This window comes from Grus americana, chromosome 1, assembly GCF_028858705.1.
Source record: "Grus americana isolate bGruAme1 chromosome 1, bGruAme1.mat, whole genome shotgun sequence".
NCBI lineage: Eukaryota > Metazoa > Chordata > Aves > Gruiformes > Gruidae > Grus > Grus americana.
In genome coordinates, this window is record NC_072852.1 from 215,431,275 (window position 1) to 215,450,247 (window position 18,973).

The 18,973-nt window shown below is 49.0% G+C and overlaps 1 protein-coding gene across 2 annotated transcripts in view; it reads left to right on the top strand.

Moving 5' to 3' along the window:
- Positions 1 to 18,973, top strand: part of GAB2 (GRB2 associated binding protein 2) — a 98,720-nt gene that overhangs the window by 38,201 nt on the left and 41,546 nt on the right. For both annotated transcript variants that reach the window (XR_008574308.1, XM_054805802.1), the window contains exon 2: positions 16,007 to 16,307. Coding sequence is in view for 1 of the 2 variants with exons in the window: in XM_054805802.1 (XP_054661777.1) it covers positions 16,007 to 16,307 (301 nt within the window). In the remaining variant the exon portion in view is untranslated. The remainder of the gene's footprint in view (positions 1 to 16,006; positions 16,308 to 18,973) is intronic.

Below are 18,973 nucleotides of genomic sequence, written 5' to 3' on the forward strand. Positions count from 1 at the left end.
CTCTCTTACCAGGGTGCCTGTAGGTGCAATCCCTGATTGCAGCATGTCAGCATGCTCGTGCCCACACCTTGGTCTCCTGCTTGCTGCTGTGAGCCATGGATAACTGGACTGAAATACAGAGGGTTATACTGGTGTGAGAGACATGCAAGTGGGGTCAGATAAGCAGGAATATCTGAATGAAGAAATGGTGTGATGGAGGTGCAGCATCCCAAAGTGGAGGGGAAAACATCTTTCAACTTCACTGTGCACCTGCCTGAGCCACCAGGCCACCAAGCTCAGCCTGCCCCACCAAAGGGTTTGGGGACAAGGGCTCCTAATGAGAGCTGGACCTGCTCTTCCCTGGCAGCCCGTACAGGGCAGCCTTCACAGCCTCTGAACAAATCACTTGCAGAAACACTCTGCTCCCTTTGGAAAGCATCTGCAGTAGTCCACGACCCCAGGTTGCTTGAGGGGCACCTCCGAAGGCCACGCTTGGCTCAGCGGGTTGGGTTCTTCATGCAGGTTGGCCACAAAGAACATTTCCTTCTGGTCTGCCTGGGCCAGGCACTGTGTTCCCATTCCAGGATTGATCCCAGATGTGAGTTAGCATTACAAATACATTTCCCCCAGCTGCCAAGTCCTCCACCCCCATCCCAGTCCCTCTTCTAGAGGGATGATTAACACATGCTGCAATAAAACTCATCAGTTACTGCTCTTTCCACCCCTCTTTGCTGCAGGTTCAGGTTCCCACGCGCTGTTTTCTACCTCTTAGTTTGCAGAAATGTTGCAGGCAGAAAAATTACTCCCCACCCATCATGTAACTACACTTTCCACCCCCAAAGTATTTTTGCAGATAGCAGCTCAGTCATTTTTTTTTTTTTTTGTAACATCCATCTGAGATTGGGGCTTGATTTGGCGCTTAGATAACTGCGGCACAACAGGGTAAAACCCCTTTCTCCAAGGGTTTTTGACAGATTAATGGCAGCTGCAGCATCAGATCTCACAAACTCCTGCTTCCCTATCTTGCTTTCTGCTGCAGTTTATTCTGTTTATTCCCATTCTATGTACTCTGTCTCATCTAACACCCTGGATATATGAGCTTTATGCAGCTAAGAATAAGCAGGGATTAATGTGTTTCATGTCTATCTCCAAGGTCTCCCTCCAGGTCTTCTCCTAAAGGGTGAAATGTGGCACACTGTTTAGGTGTCCTCATGAACCTTTCTTTACATACCCTCTTAGTATCAAAGTTAATTGGCAGCCTATTTGCTTGAGATAAAGAGCATCACATGAGAAAGAGCCCCAACAAAGCATTTGGGCTCTAAAACACTCACCAGCATGAACCTGGTGTGATAGTCGGGACAATGAACAGGGCACTGGATGGAGCTCCCAACCCCCCGAAATTTGAAGGCACGTTGCAGCATCCTTTTGTCCTCACTGCACTTTCCCAGAGCTTTCTCAGTGGTGAAGCAAATGGAGCTTTTGTGTCCTCTGTAATAGCCTGAGAGTCCTGTAGAGTCTGAGCACTTTGCAGGCCGCCTTTATGGGAGGAGAGTGGCTTTATCTTTATGACACTAATGGAAAAACAAGACCTAATGACAGTTAATCCTGCTCATTTCACTTACAGGGCTACTTTTGGAGCCGAGTGGTGTTTACGCTGTCATTTTGGCTTATCCAGTTTTGCTCTGCAGTGCCCTGCTCCTCCACACCCCACACGTGTTAGTTTGAATCAGGGAGTGCTGTGGAGCAAATCTGGTGATTCCCTTGCTGGAGAAACTCAGGAGCAGAGAAGAGGACAGTCTGGGTGCAGGTCCGGACACCTTCAGCTGGAAGATGTCCAGGATGCCCCTTTACTGTCTCATGAGCACTGTGATTCCCAGCATGTGTGGATGGGTTTGTACACCACCCATCGTCATGTTTTCCATTTGCACTTTTAGAGGAGCCAGCATGGGGGAGGACTCAAGATTTCTTCCCCAAACCCCCAGGTTGAGGGAGGGATGAGCACTGCGTAGGAAGGAGGACCAGGGAGTCTTGTTTCTCTGGCTGTGTCCATGCGGCATATGGGCTGAATGTTTCCTTTGTGGTTTGGTTTGTGAAGGCTTGTGTCTAGCCCTTTGCTCTCGTGCCAGGGAGTCCCGGCACTTCCATCCTGGAGCTGTCTCGCTGAGACAAAGGAGATCAGTCTGCACATAACTTCCCCAGCTCTCCCCATAGCCCTTCTGACGGTTTTGTGTTGGAGTGGAGCATGTTTAAGTGGGTCAACAAAGAGGTCATTTTTCCCAGCGCAAAGTACCCTAATAAATTAACCAGTGAGAATTTTAATAATACATGAAAGGAGAGAGATGTGCCACTTTTGGAAAGGCTTTCCAGCTATTGACAGGGTCAGCAGCTGGGTCGGTGGCCGTTGGAATTCCAGTGGAGGGAGAGGTGGTGGGCATCATCCTCCACCAATGAGCATATCCATGCCATCGGGCCAAAATAGAGCTACCCCTGTTTCAACACACTGATACAAATGTTAATGGCTTTTCAACACACATTAACAGGCAGACAGAGGAGCTGCTGTGGGGTGGTGGTGGTGTGGAATTAGTATCCACCCTCCTGCCCCCTCCTCTGAAGCCTGAAGTGCATGGGCTTCAAGCTGGGCTTCTAGCTGGGTTTCCAAAAAGATGAGGCTTTTGTGATCAGTCAGGGGTAACAGTAGACTACCTCAGTTGTGTCTGGCTGCAGTGAATTTTAATGGAATAATTTAAAATTAAGGAGAAAAGGCTAATCCAGAGGTCACACGAAACAGTCCTGTTGATTTGGTAGCTTCTCAGCTGTTGTAAAGTGGTTTTCAGCACCTCAGCTGATTTATTCCCCTTTGGCTTCCTTGATTTCAAAGAAGTCTGTAAACAAAGCAACCTGTTACCATGACCCCAGGTTATTTTTTTTGCCCTGTTCAGCCACATTTGTGAGCATTCTTCAGGTCAGAGTCAGAATATTTGATCTTCTCACTGTGGCGTTGGTCAGGCAGGAAATAGGAATGACCAGAAGCCCTGTAGCATCCCAAATATACTATTGCAAGGGCTTCTATAGGCTCAAATTTTCAGAAGACAATAGTGACATTAGCAGTTGGTTATCTTTGAATAGGCCATCTTCTCATCTGTTTGACCTTCTCATCTATGTTGGCTAAACCATACTGTTGTTTATCAAGCGACTTATTATGCACTTGAGTTCCCAAAGCCAAACAGACTATTTGTGCTCAGGAATATCTTCCCCAGGCTTCGCTTGCTGGCAGAAAGCAAAGGCTGGGGCAGACATGTGGTTAATAAAGTGCCTCAGCACTATGTTTTCACTGCTGTTCCTGAAGGCTGTGATGGACTCTGCCAATGCATAGTTCTACATTCTTGCAGCATTCATCAGACCCTAGCCATCTGCCTTTGAGGTGCTACCTTCTGGAGAAAGTCTCTTTGCTCCTGTGAGGAATCCCAGGACTTTCCTTGCTCTCTTCCAAATTCTGTGTGGATGGTCTCTGGAGATTGCCTTTCCTGAAGCCTTCTGCCCCAACCAAAACTCTCAATGGCACTTGCCCTTGATTTTTGGAAGGGGTCTCATCACTGAAGAGGGACTGTGGAGAGATTTGAAAATCTGGCATTCGAGGAAGAGGTGAGCAGTGCAGTATGCAAAGTTTCTGCAGGGAAGCTCGTGGAGGTCCTGGAAGCAGCAGTCTTCTCGCCTTTCCACCGAAGCATGGGCAAATAAGACAACAGCTTTCCAGATATGGGGGGAAATGGATTAGGTTAATCCTGAATAAGGGAGTTACTTCTTTTCCAGAAGGTAGAAGAAACGTTCAGAAGAGACTCTCTAGGCAGCACAAGGTCGATGCCCAGCATCAATCCTGGGCCAAATGGTGGAGCCCACGGTTCTGTTAATGGCAGGTCAGCTATAGGTTAGTGAGGACAAGCCATACAGCCCTGAGCACATGACAAGTGAATTAAAACCTGCCACATCCCAGAAGGATGTCACCCTCAAATGTGGCTTTTCTTCATGCCATTTTTCAGGAATTAATACTAGGTCTCAGAATTTCTCTAAGTGAAGCGGATCCGATAGCTCCTGCGGGGAGAAGCTGCCAGTAGCACAAAGGGTAATGAAACGGTAAATGTTGAAGACAAATTCATCAGACGGGGCAGTCTGGATCACTTGACAAGCAGACCCCATTTGAAAAAAAATAGGTTAGAAGACAGCCCAATGCAAAATTGTACATCAAAGGAGAAGAAATTAAGGTTGTTCCTACGGAAAGGGGCAGTGAATCACCAAATGCAAGGGTTCCTGTGTTTAGTAGAAAGAAACTGCACGAGCAGTTCCTGACATGAGTTGAGGCTGCGGCAGAAACAGCTACCGTGACCTTTGATGTCTGAATTAAGGGGTAGGAGGTGCATTTATTTTTCTTTATATACAGCAATGGCAAAACATGTTAGAGTAGCTGGCTACTAATGTCAACACCAAAGAGAAAGAAAGGGAACATGAAAGTATTGCAGAAATGGTGTTTAGCACAGCAAATGCTTAGGCCGGCAGCTGGTTAGTTTTTTGGAAGAACTGAGAGGTTGGAATACACAGATGATTGTGATATTTTCTCCCCACAAAGGTGCTAAGGATGCTCCAGTCTAGTGGAGAAGGGCAACACAAAAGCCCTTTGCAAGGTGCCAAAGCCACAAAGTGACAGATTGGAAACAACCCCCCCTCCTTGCTTTTTCTTTCTGGAGATGGTGGCTAAATATAAGAACAAATGAGCAGTTACTGGGGTCTATATAGGCATAAATGTACATTTAATTAAGAGACTGTGATATAGAAGAAATCAGTTTATGATCATAAGATCATCGACTAAGTCAGGTCGGAAGGGATCTCAAGAGACCTGGACTGCCTGAATCTGTGATTCACACAGATAAGGGATGATCCTGGAGAAAATTTCCTTCTGTAGGCACAGGGTTTTGGGACTGGAAGTGTTGTGAGGTCTCAACACAGACCCCAACCAACTGCTGTCACTGGGACATCTGGAGAGATGTACCTCACTGTGGCAGGCTTCAAACCAGAAATCTGCATATTTTAGCTGGCCACCCTCAACCCAGCTGTGCAACAAGTGAGATTCAGACCCTTGTGTTGTGCAGATCTGGGGTTGTCCCCATGTACACCCTGAGTTATCCTCCACTGCCCTCCAGACCGTCAGCCAAACTACCTGAGCATGATGCCTGCCAGGAGAGCAGTGGTCAGGGCTGTGAGCTCGGCACGGGTGATGGAGAGCCTCAGGGAGTGTCTGGATGTGCATGTGCCTCCTGTGAGTGTCTCCTGGAAACCGGTAAATCCCTCAGCAGGTTTCAGAGGGGCCTGACAGCAGGATGAGATAATTAGATCTCTATGAGTTTCATTTAAAAGGGTGAGTTGGAAGAGGAGAGAAATCCTCTTTTAACTGAGGAAAGGCTTTCGCATGAGCTTACACATTATGAAGCACCAGGGAATCCACTTGTTAAGGTGCCCTTTTAAGCTGCAGGAATGAACCCCAGGTCTCAAAATCAACTAAGCCATGAGAAACCAGCCCACGAGTAAATGAGTGCCATTGGTGCTGATCTCCATGGAGCTGTCTTTCTCATAGGAGCTTTTGACTCCATTTCTCTCTTTTGCCCACATTTATTGTGATTGGCCTCAAAGCCTCCTGCCTCTCTGTCTTGCCAAAGTACCAACCACACCCATGTTTCCCAGAGCAAAGCCAGGGCAGCATGCAAAGCTGTGATGGTTGGGCTCTGCCATGAGGGTCGGTGTGGACACTGCTGCCTTCCTTGCTCCTTGCAAGCCTGGCACATTTGAACATCCGTAGAGGATCAAACCCAAGTCCATCTAGTATTGAAGGTTGCACAGTGGTAAGTAAGCAGGCATTTAGGGAAGACTCCCTCCTCCTCCTAATATTTTCCCTGTTGTCAACAGTTTTCAGTGCAGACTTCCATTGCTACACGTGATAGCACTCTAACCTTTCGGGGATTTTGTTTCCACGATCTTGTTCAGTCTCCACTTGGGACCAGGTAAACTTGAATGCTCCAGAACATCATTCAGCAAGGAGTCCCATGGGTCCTTTCTGTGTTGCCCAAAGGAAAGTCTCCTTTTGTGTGCCCTGAGCCTGGCTCCTGTTACCTTCCTGTAATGCCTCACCATTCTTGTATTAGGCAAGAGTGAGCAGGTCATCTCCACCACCTCCCTGCCATTGATGGTTTCCTCAGCATCTCTCCTATCCCGACTCTTTTCCAGACTGAGGAGTCCTGTCTCACTTAATAGTACCTTGCAGAGAAGCCGTTCCAGACCTTTGATCATCCTGTTGTCCACCTCTATGTCCATCTGTATTTCCATCCACCCTCACCTGAGAGATTGAGGGCAGAGCAGTTTAATTATGGGATTCACTCCCAGAGCTGACACAAGTGTCTATCTCCAAATGATTGAAACTAAGCTTCAAATTGGCTTTTTCAGATTCTTTTCTTGGTTGAAAAGCGTTGTTTTAAATCAGCTTTGCTTTGAAACACAAGCAGCATTCAGAGTTTGGAAAGGGTTCACTGGCTGGTAAACCTGTTTCTTATAGCAGCCCCTTTCCCATCTCCCTCTGGGGCTCGTGGATGCTCATGGATGCTCATGGATGCTCATGGATATGAGACAAAAAAACCCCCAAACAACAAAATGCAATGCCCTGCCTGGAAAATATCTCACAGCCAAGCCCAAACCTGGTGAAAGCAAAATTTGTCCTCTCCTGAGCATCTTCCTGGATGTTGCAGAGGGCTGGAGAGAGGTGACACAGGGTGGGAGAGCAGCCACAACCTCCAGGAGAAGTCAGAGGGGAGATGGGCAGCAATGGTTTTTTTTTCTCTGTCAAGCCCAACACTGGGGTCATGGCATGAAGCATCCCTGCAATGAGTTTTGTGTGAGCAGAGACTGGCACACATTCACCGAGGAAGTCTGGGGCAGGATCTATGGCCCCTGCCAGCACAGTGTGTGGTTTGGGGGGGCAGATCCCTATTCTTAGGGTAGCAGTTTGGGGTAGTCCAAAGCTAGGGCTGAGGGAAGGGAAATCGCTGACAGTGCTGTGGGATTTATTTTGCCCTTGCAGAGGCCAGAAAGCTAGAAAAACTCAGTTATCAAAATGCTGTGCTTAGAGTCATTTGTTCATGCCACGTTCCCATGTTCAGCCCTGCTTGTGTAATGGCCGGGAAAGCGCTTATCAGAGCCTGATACCAAAGTCTCAGGAGGGAAGAAAAAAATCTCCGAGCAGTTTTCTTTTTCTTCCAGAAACCCAAAGTTCAAAAAGCAATGTAAACTCCACTCTCACTGTTGGTGTGTTCACGTGGCGTGGGCTGACTTACCCCGGTGGGTTGATCGGCTCTTGCCCACCTCCGTAGGGTTGAGTGTAGTCAATGGTGGTGGCTGGGTTTTGCGAACAGACTTGAGAAGCACGAGTCTTGATGTGCATCATGTAAAATATATATAACTATAGTATCATAATATATATGATATATATAATATCACATAATAAGCTGCTGGGGCATCCTGTTTGGTTGTCACAGCCCCTTGTCTTTGTCAGCCTTTGAAGAGGCAGCGAGGTGCAAGCCAGCCCCCACGGTGCTGTGCTGGCAATGGTGGTGGTGGGGCACGAGGACGATGCAGCTTTGTGCTGAGTTCATCGCTCGTGTGGCAGAGCCACATGCTTGTGCCCAGTGAGGAGATATGGCAGTGCAGTCATCCCGCAGCTTTGCTCCATCGTCGAGTCAGGATGTGGCCAGGGCGGATGAAGGGGCTGGGACCCTTTGGGTAAAAAACAAATCACCTCGAGGCTGAGGATGAAAAATTCCTTTAGTGGCCCTGGCTTCTGGATCAGACCCAGACTAAACAGTCGTCTGGAGACTCGCTGCAATCGCTTCGGCGCCCCAGGGGTATTGCCTGCAGCGTTGCTTTTGTAGGACGTGGTCCCTTTTGCCGTGCTGTTTTCCTCGGGCTGGACAATGGGGGCTTGGGACAGAGGCAATGGCGGTGTCATCTCACCCCTTCGCCGGGTGTCCTGCAGATCCACGGGGAGCCACCAGCTCTGCTTGTCCCCACGCAGGGACACCCACCTGCCTGCACCTCCTTCGGGTGCCACTCCGGTGCCCCACAAAGGGTGTGCCACAGCTGGTCAGGGGAGAGGTTTCGGCTAGGAATAACAGAGTGGAATACAGAACAGGGCTGAATAGCAGGAAATACTTCCAGATAACAAAATCCATGGCACAGCGGCAGGGACGCGGTGGAGGCCCCGCATATGGATCATTTGCAGCTAGCCCAGGGGCAGGAGCTGGGCTCCAGCTCAATCCTTCAAACCCGTGCTTTCCCAGCACCTTCCCACTTGCAGAGGTGCCTTGCAGCTCTCAACAGAAGGAATTACCCAGAAAAGGTTGCTTTACTCAATGAGAGTTAAAAAATGCCGATGCTGCCCTTTCTCATGCAAAATGCTGAGGACGGGTGCGTGGTGGGTGATTGCCCTGGTCCCATGTTGGGGCTCAGGGTCTGAGCAGTCTCATCAAGTGTCCGTACAACAGCTGGGAGCTGGATCTAATTTTGGAAAAGTAATTTAGATTCAGAGATAACTGAGGTTAGAAAGGACCTTTGGAGGTCTCTGGACAAACCTCCTGCTCAAAGTAGGGCCAGCTTGAATTTAGGACTGACTCTGGAGGTAAATTGCATTGTTCCTGGTCTTGTCCAGGCAGGTTTTGAATATCTCCAAGGATGGACATCACTCCGTCTGGGTTTGTTTGTCCTACCACTGTGAAGCCTTTTCCTTACATCTAATGGGACCCTCCAATTGTCTCTCATGCTGTCCCCATGCATCTCCCAGTAGAGTTTGGACCCATCCTCTCTATACCTCTTGGCCCTCCCCAGGGTTTGCCCTGTGTCCTTCTTTCTCAGATGGTCACAGCTTGTCTGGTGGTGTAAGTACAACATCACTACTTGGTATTTTGTTTTTCCATCCCATCCTTAATCAGGCACTCCAACATCCCAGCAGAAACGCGGTCAGCACTCTCACGTCCCGGAGAGACATCTTTATTTTCCTAAGATTGACCATGCAGCACTGAGCTACTGAAATCTTTCCAACTGGAGAACTCACGTAAAATAAATACGAAGGGAAATGTTTTTCACATTGTGTCACTGCTTTGTCGCCCATTGCGTTCTCAGAGTGTGGTGCTGGGGAGTGGGTCCTCCAGCTCACACCAGCAAACCTTTAGCTCCGAGCCATCCCAACCCCTTCCTTCCCTAGTAGCAAACATCTCTGATGGCAGGAGCTGGTTTTGAAGCTTATGGCGTTTTAAATGATCTTGCAAATAGGTTTTAATCCGTGTTTGAGCCTCACCTCCTTAAAACCCCATCTCAGCCAGCTGTGAGAGATGCTCAGTGTGGGAAGTCTCATGCCGGCCGCACCACCCTCGGGTGGATTTCACACGTAGAGATTCAGCATGTGCTCTGAAGCCTTAATTACACCTCCGACAGCGGGGAAAAAAAAATCCCAGGAGGGAAAGTCAGTTTGACAGCCTGAGATACGCACTGGGTTGTATATTTTTTGCATTGCCGTTGCTTCCCTCCCCTTGCACACCAAGGAAGAGCTGTCTTGTACCCCAGCAAGGTTTCCTGTGCCCTGCAGGGTCTCACCGCTGCAGTGTGGCATTATTAACGCTGCCAATCAAGCCACCCTCCCCCAAAGTGATGCTGCTAACGAACTCGCCATGAACTCAGCCACGGCAAGTGCATGATTAGTGGGAATCAGTCTCTCTGTCCCTTTGAAGGGTGAGAGGAGTGGGGTTGGGACCTGTCTGTTCTCAGCATCATGTCAAAAAAGTGCTGTTAGCAGGCAGCGGGCAAGGAGAAGGTGCTTGGAGAGCCATGGGGGGACCGGGGAGTGCGGGAGGGGGCTCAGGGCACTCCTCTTTGCTCTTGGGCTCAGGGATGTCAGGGTTGGACAGCCATGGTGGGGCCTCAAGGCACTTTGTGGGAGTGATCAGCCACCAGAACCCTTACCTGAGCAGGCACGGGGGGGGGGGTTTCTCACTCCTTGCAAATCTTTTTCCAAGCTGCACTTCCTTTGAGTTAGTGCTAAGACAGGGAGAAGAGAGGCTTTCTTGCATGAATAATACAACCAGCATCCTCCTGTCCATCAGATGAGATAAAAAGCCTCCAGGGACACAGAGAAAGACAACATTATTATACAGGTCACCAATAGGTTATTCTATAATCCTTCTACATGGGGCTTCACTCCCCAGTGCTGGTAGCACTGGCTGCAGTAGGGAACTGTGTCCCTTGTGCAGAGCTGCAGGGATGTGGGATAACACGGTTCGAAGGCTACAATTGGCACCATTGCTGTGCATGGCAAAAACAGTAACACCATGCCACCCGAAATGATACAACAGCAAAGGTGCTATAAGAACTAGATATAAGGAAGACATTTTTTATGCTGAGGGTGGTGAAACACTGGCACAGGTTGCCCAGAGAAGTTGTAGATGCCTCATCCCTGGAAACATTGAAGATCAGGTCGGACGGGGCTTTGAGCAACCTGATCTAGTCCCTGCTTACTGCAGGGGGGTTGGACTAGATGACTTTTAAAGGTCCTTTCCAACCCAAAGCATACTATGATTCTATGATTCTATGATTCCATGATTCCATGATGGGAGCAGCACGTCCTCCCAGGACAACCCCATCGTCTGTATCTCCCTCCGCCAGGAATGATCTTACCAGGTTGCCAAAAGTGGTGGCAGTGGGGAGGGGACTACGAGGCGATATGGTGGCTAGGAAGAGCAGTGAGACCTTTGCAGACATCATGGTCCTTCTTGCATGCTCCTGGAGTATGATACATGCTTGATGGGATGCAAGACCCCTCTGCACTACAGAGTTAAAACTGGGGGCACGTGGGGCTGGGACAGGGGGCTTTCATGGGCATGGTGGCATCCCCGCCAGCAGCTGGTGGCCACGGGAGCAATGGCAGGAGCTGTCCTGCACCCGAAGCAGGGCAAATGCAGGACACAAGTGCCCACTTGCCCCTCTGTGGGGTTTCCTGCTCAAATCTCTCTGTCCCTGACTTCATCCCGGTGTGAGAAATTTGCCTGATGTCATTGCTAGGTCGCTCATCTCACCTGCCAGCTCAGATTAGATCCTGAGATTTGTGTCAGATCAGATTTTGGAAGGTTTATTTCACACTGGTGGTGTGCTGTGCTCCTGGGGACAAAGGTGACAGCAGGAGGAGAAGGAGCAGGGCAGAGAGATTTCCTGGGAAATATTTATTTCTCTTCCACTCTTCCTCTCTTCCCTTCCCTTCTCCTCTGCTCTTCACCTATCCCTATATAAGATATAAGGGTGTGGTAGTAAAATGATTAATATTTACAATTTGAGAGGTCTGGCTCAAAGGTTTATCCTAATTAAAAGAACATTCCTTTTGACTAAAAGGTAACAGCCTCTGACTGTTTCCAAATCCCTACTTCTGAGCTAAGATAATACTGGGTGGGCCACTCCTATGGGCTCCACCAAGAGCCATCTCTGTGTATTGTCATGTTATTTACTGTTTGATTCCTTCTCAGGATTGTGGCAGTTAGCAAGGTCCCTCCTGGGCATGGATACTGGGCTTTGCTAACATTGAATTTACTATTTTCTTCACCTCTTTCTATTTTTCTGAAACAGTATATAGGCTGGGGGTCTGCAATCACTTGGCAGACAACAGAGGAGCAGAGGGGGAGATGCTGTCTGAATGTCCTCTTGTTAAGATCATAGTTAATAAAGCTTCTATTTGACCAACCCTAAACTGAAATTGGGTTATTATGCACCTGGAGTCCCCAGATTTTCCAGCAAGGGTCAGTCAGAGCCCTCTGCACTGATGCCACCAGCTCTGCCACAGTATTTTGCCATCAGGACAGCCACAGGGGACATGAGAGATCTCACTCGTGGTGTGGTCAGAAGATCTCCCATGACTGTATCTCAGTTGCTCAAGAGCAGTCACCTTTCCAGTTGGGTTGTCCCGGTTCCTCACCCAGCAGAGGGTACAGGAAGGGTCCCAACCGCAACATGAGCCCCCCAGAGCATCCCTGCTAAGTGCACTCAGCTTGTGAACTCAGCAGCACCACCCGGTCTCTGCCAACCTAACTCTCCAACCCATAAAACAACCAATTTGAGGTAGCATCCAGTTGGAAAGGGGTCAGTTTTGTAAACTTTAGCTTGCCACGGCACTGTTGAGATGGAAAGCAATCAAGCAGCAATCACAGCTCTTGGCATCTGGGAGGATTTACTTTGCACTGGCAGCATGATGTTTTTAAAAGAAGTACTTACCAAGCGTCAAAATATGTCTCAATTATATTACGGGGCTTTAGCAGCTGTAGTTTAACTGCAAAGCAACCTGATGCAGGCAAAAGACCACACAGCTGGAAATTTTTGCTGCAAAGGCACCATTTTATGGCTGTTAGGCTGTTGGTCTCTCTACATTGTAAAGTTGTTAAACAAACACAGCCCTGGGCTCACACCACGTGGCGGTGAGGCACAGTGTTTTGGCAGGAGTGGGCTGGCAACAACAGGGGCTTCAAAGGGTCCATCACAGCCCCATGGTGGGAGGAGAAGGTCTTGGAAACATGGCAGCAGAGTGTGGAGGTTCATGTGGAGTCACATCCTCCTCTGGTTTGGCTTGGGCTTCAATTGCCATGCACATATGGATCCTATGCATCCTACTGCTGTTGCAGCTGGTGGTCAGTAGACCCTTAAATCACCCTCTTGCAGGAAGGTGATATTCTAGGGAAGCCTGAACATGGAAGATTTGGATGGTATTGATAGCTTCGAATGGGGAAATAGATGTCCCAAGAGGAGGGACCACATGCTGCAGGCTGCGTATCCTTTGCCGCATATGTTGAAGCAAGGTCCATTAGCGCCATGAGATGCTCCAAGCACAGCCCTAGCCTGATAAACACAAGCTGAGCCCTTTTCCTAACGGAGACACAGCAAATCCATGGGGAAGAACTAAAATATGCTTGCTGAGCTCAGTGCTCAAAAATTCAAAGAAACGTGGAAAATCTCCACAAAAAAAAGAAGGTCCCTGGCTATTTTTTTGTTATTTCCTTCCATCTCTTCTAATGGCCAATCCTTATTCCTGTAGCTCAGAAGCTGATCTTAGGAGGCAGAAATGGCTGGTCCTGCTGTGGGTACATGCAGTGGGAGATGCATCCAGCTGTGCTGCCTGCAGCCACCTGTCCAGGACAGGCAATTCCAGCAGCTGCTGTTGTGACCTGTTTTTCTGGGTCAGAAGCTGTTTTAGAAAAACACTGGTGACTTTTTGTCATCATGAGGGCACCAGGCAGAGATGGACAGGGTGGCCATCCCAGGATGGTGGGGCTGTTGCTCTGTCCAAGGGTCCCGCCCTCAAGTGATACCCCAGCTCCTGAAGCTTCCCAAGAAATTTTGTCCTGACAAGAGCAGTTCTTTTGCAACCAGCTGATGTTAGGACTTACCCAATACCACCAGACTGCGTGTGTTACACTGTTTTCTCTGCCAAATGTTGACTGTGTGGGGCTTTCCATTGCTACCAGACAGACTAAAGAGAATTAGAGAAGTTGCAGCTCTCGCATTGGCAATAAAAAAGGAAGCTGTGGTAGCATTCTTGGCCTTGCTTGCAGCATTTCCTCCTATTTTTTTCATGAAAGCTCTAAATTTTGGACTCTAGTTTCTGTACCTTGTGGTTTTTTTAATGCAACTTCTCAGCCATGAAGGGATGCTGCAAGGCTTGACTCCAAACAGTTGGAAAGCAACCAGCCAAGTAGCAAGACCTAGTGTTGGATGTGTCTTCATTCAGGTGGTGGTTCATGTGGTTGCACAACTTGATCTTCTTTCAGACCCCCCCCTCACTGATGTGTGCCTGTCTTTGTCCTGCCAAGTGGCTGCAAAGAAATGGCTCAGTGTTAATAGAAAGTCAATGGGACATTTTCCACATAGAGCTAGAAAAAATGTTCATGAGTTTGTTTCTCAGTGATTTAGGTGATCCATTTTGAGAAGATGGACTAGCAAATTATTGCTGCTGCCTGGTGAAATTGTTTTTTTCCTCCCTGACGGATGCAGCTCCACTGTGTGCAGTTTTTTTCATCTAAGAGTGGTCGTTTTGATGAGAAGTGGGTGAGTGTCTCCTGGATGAAACCCAAATCTGCCAGCCTCGCACGTCCTCTTACTAAGCAATTTGCTGCTCCGCTGCATTTGGAAGATTGCACTAAAGTTGCTTTCCTGGCACCGGGAGCCCATTTGAGACTTAGTGCAAAACTAATTTGGTTACAAATCTCAAAGACACAAACAAAAGCTATTTTTAAGCCTTTGAGAAGTACGGTGCAAATCGGACCATTCAGAGAAACCATCACAAGGGTTTCTTGCCCTTATTTCAGCCACCAAATTCTCCAAAATTTTGGGACCCTGCGGCAATTGGGTAGCTGAGATCCAGGACATGCCCATTGCCAATATACAAAGCCTCACAGGGCTGTAGTCACCTTCCGGTGGGCATCATGGAGGTCCCAGCACACCCTTCGTCTTGCTGCCTCTCTTGGGTTACTGAAGATGTTTGTGGCTGTTGGTTCTTCCTTCTTAGGGATGTCATGTGCTTCCTCATGGCCCAGCCTCTCATAATCACATGAACCCAAAATCTGGTGATTTTTTTAAAAAATAAATAAGGTAAACCTCATAAAACATATGTCCACAGCTGGGGCAGAATGATGGGGATTGCATCCCTTCCCTTGGTGTCCTTTGGTGCAAACTGAGGTCTGTGTCAAGTAATGCAGGAGTGCCAGCAATACCCACATCACTCCACTCATCCACGTGGGCCATATCCAACCCACGTTGCTTGTGCACCTCTTGAACCTTCACCACCTTCAGAGGGAGCCTGAACAAACTCAAATGTTTTAAGGACTACGCTTAGACGTAGTCCTTTCCTTCCATATGCCATGGGAGCTGAGCCCTCTGCAAGGCAGCATAGCTCTGTGACGGGGAACAGTTGCTCAAAGGGGGGTAGTGTCCCTCCTGCAGGCATCAGGATGCTCATGCAGAGCCCATCCCCCAAAAAACCCCTCCAACCCATGGGATGAGGAGCTACATCTGCATGATTCTCTGTGTAATGTAAGTTGTAGCATTTAGCACATTATTTTTGTGGCTATTCCCCTTCCTGTGGGCTCTCAACCGCATTCGGCATGGGGCGCTGCTCCCAGTGCCAGGGCTCATGGCTGACATTTATTTTGCCAGTTTTCTTCAAACACTGCAGCCCTCTGAGTCTATTCCCCAGGTGGTTTGGCCAGGGGCTGCCATCAGCATTGCTCAGAAGAATCGTTTCCTTTGCTAAGGAGTTTCCTATGTACCAGGGAGCAAAAGATGTTGAAAAACAAATGAAGCTTGGATTCTCCACGGGTCTTCCTGGCATTATTGCTGATATTTAAAAAACCAAACCAGTTCCCCATTGGTTTTATTAGCCTTTCTATCCTGGCATTTAAACAGAGATGGGATTGGCATGGTTGGTATCTGCAGACACGCGCTGTGATGCTCTCTGGGATTTCTCTGAAGGGCAAGATACCCAGGGTGCTGTGTCCAAAGCACCTGAGCTCCTCTGAGCTGCTGGAAGGCATTTCAACACTGCGATTGCCGGTAATGCTGCCATGCAGATTATCTCGCATCAAGCAGATAAGGGTATTTGGGTCCTGGGATTGCAGCTGGACTGTAGGGTAGGAGCAAGGTTGCTCTTAGCCTTAAGACTAGCCCTTCTTGAGGTCATCTTAGGCTAGAATGATATTTTAGTATTTAATTCTCTCAGATAACCGGTGGGATTTGAGTATTGAACTGATGAATTGAGCTGAGTCTGTTCACCTCTTGGAGGGATCTCCTGAGCAGCGTCCCAGAGTGTCCTGGGGCAGAGAGGTGTCATGTTCATTTGTGTCACCCTGTGCCTGGCAGTGGTTTCTAGGCCCTCATGACTTGGAGATCATGCTTCCTCTCTTCTTGGTTTCAGGCATGGAAGAAACGCTGGTTCATCCTGCGCAGCGGTCGGATGAGTGGCGACCCCGATGTCCTGGAATACTACAAAAATGACCACTCCAAGAAACCTTTGCGTGTGATCAACCTCAATTTCTGCGAACAAGTGGATGCGGGCCTGACCTTCAACAAGAAGGAGCTGCAAGACAGCTACATCTTCGACATCAAGACCAGCGACAGGACCTTCTACCTGGTGGCTGAGACAGAGGACGACATGAACAAGTGGGTTCGCAGCATCTGCCAGATCTGTGGCTTCAACCAGTCTGAGGAGAACACAGGTACCGTGAGAGCTGTGTCCGTGACCAAGAGCATCTCCTGTCCTCCCAAAGGGGCCCAGCTCCTTTTTCAGATCAGACCTGTGGGAAGGGGTGCAGCCCGCCACAAGGCTGGGAGGGCTTGAGTGGGAAATGGATGAACATGTAGGAAACCTCCACAAGGCTTTCCTACCTTTGACATCTGAAGCAGAGCAGGCTTTGCCTCTCTGAGCCACCTAAATCATTTTTCCCCCATAACTGTAGACCTTTGAGTCTCTTATAAGAAGTTGATGGGGTCTGGGGATTATTTTAGCTGCAATCTTTGTGCTCATCCATCACCAAACTGCCTTTGAGAATCATGGGAACCAGCAGTGAAAATCCCCCTCATTCAGAGATTACAATCTTGGTATGGTGGGAGAGAAGCTTGACTAGGACCGTGTCGCTCTCCACTGTGATTGTCCCCAGTGCTGACAGGCTCTCATATGAAGGACAGATGCGTCCTCCCCACCTGCATCTCTGTCTCCTGGGACCCATTAGGAAAGCTCTGGGAGGGGAGAGGGAAACACCGGCTGGTTTTGCGCAGTAGTAGGACCTGTTCAACCAGTCGTGTTCCACCGTCCAAACTCAGTTGCGTTTGGCAAACCTCTGCAGTGAACACTGGTAAGCTGCCTCTGCTTCTCCAGCACCATGAGGGCTCACATAAATCCTGAGTGAGATGGTATGGATGCAGTGCTGAGGTTGCCTGCTGGTCCCATTACACCTGGTAGTGCCTCTGAGCATCTTTGCTTTATCTCATCCATGGTCTAGTCTCATGCAGGAGACCCCAATCCCGTGCTCTGTCTACATGAAACTCCTCATAATAAAGTCCAGCTTGAATCTGGTTTGGTCCCTTGCAGAGCAGCTGCCATCCGCAGGAGCTGAAACCCTGCCAAGAGCTTGTCAGGCAGGACAGCAAACAAAGCATCAGAGCAGCGCGGATGCGATCTTCACCAACTGACGCATGAAACGGGACGTCACCTTGGCAATGGGTGTACGAGTGGTAGAAAGGATCCTTGATAATGCCGCCAGCATGGTCTTGCAGGGAAAGGTCAGGCTAAATAAATTACATCCCGTTCCAATGTCAGCAGCGCAGTCCTCGAGGTTCAGCAAAATCATTCAGGCTCTTTTTTAAGAGCTGTTTTGTTGCAGGATTTTCCATTTTGCATGCGTTCAGCTGGGGCAACTGTTTTTCTTCCCATTTAGTAAAATGAGCTTCCAGCCCAACAGCAGCGGGATCAATACTGGACTTCAGTGAAATATAAATCTGGGCAGCAAAAGGAAAAACAATCTCCCGCTTGCAAGCACATCTGTCCCAAAGGGCACATAGGGCTCATCAGGCTGCAGAGATCCAGCCACTGTTACCCTCAGGATCACAGAGTGACATCAGCAAAAGAGGAACAAAAATCCCTATTTGTAACAAAATCACAGCTTGTTAATGCTGTAGGGAAAGTACCCACTTGAAACAGTACCCAGCTGCCAAAGTGTGATTTTCTGAGTCAGCCGAGAAAAAGCCTGCAACGGCAAACACAGCAGATGTGTCCAGATGCTGCAGTAAAGAGGGAACATGAATTATTCAGGGTTGGTGCTTCGCTTTGGTGCTTGCCGAAGTGGTGACCCCACGCTCACCTTTCTTTCACCATCCCTGCTTAGTAATGGCGAATAAATCATCAATTTCCCAAAGCAGATAATGTTTGTTTGAAGGACCCACAGCCCGAGGCTGGGCAGAGAGTTTGCAGGATCATTGCAGAGTGATGGGCATTGGGAGTCTTGTCTGGTTTAGCGTACATAAGCCCGTCACCCATCCTTCCTGATGGGTCAGCTGGAGGGAGAAATAAAACAGTCGTAGCAATATTTATAACTGCTGAGCTCCTTCTTCATCACCTCCTTATAGAATCATAGAATCATTTAGGTTGGAAAAGACCCTTAAGATCACCTAGTCCAACTGTTAACTCAGCACTGCCAAGGCCACCACTAAACCATGTCCCTAAGCACCACATCTACGCGTCTTTTAAATACCTCCTGGTGGGGACTCCACCACTTCCCTGGGCAGCCTGTTCCAGTGACTGACAACCCTTTTGGTGAAGCATTTTTTCCTAAAATCCAATCTAAACCTCCCCTGGCGCAACTAGAGGCCATTTCCTCTTGTCCTATCGCTTGTTACTTGGGAGAAGAGACCGACCCCCACCTGGCTACAGCCTCCTTTCAGGGAGTTGTAGAGAGTGATCAGGTCTCCCCTCAGCCTCCTTTTCTCCAGGCTCAACAACCCCAGGTCCCTCAGCCGCTCCTCATCAGACTTGTGCTCCAGACCCTTCACCAGCTTTGTTGCCCTTCTCTGGACACGCTCCAGCACCTCAATGTCCTTCTTGGAGTGAGGGGCCCAAAACTGAACCCAGCACTTGAGGTGCGGCCTCACCAGTGCTGAGTACAGGGGGACAATCACTGCCCTGGTCCTGCTGGCCACACCATTGCTGATCCAAGCCAGGATGCTGTTGGCCTTCTTGGCCACCTGGGCACACTGCTGGGTCATACTCAGCCAGCTGTCGACCACCACCCCCAGGTCCTTTTCCACCGGGCAGCTTTCCAGCCACTCTGCCCCAAGCCTGTAGCGTTGCCTGGGGTTGTTGTGACCCAAGTGCAGGACCCGGCACTGA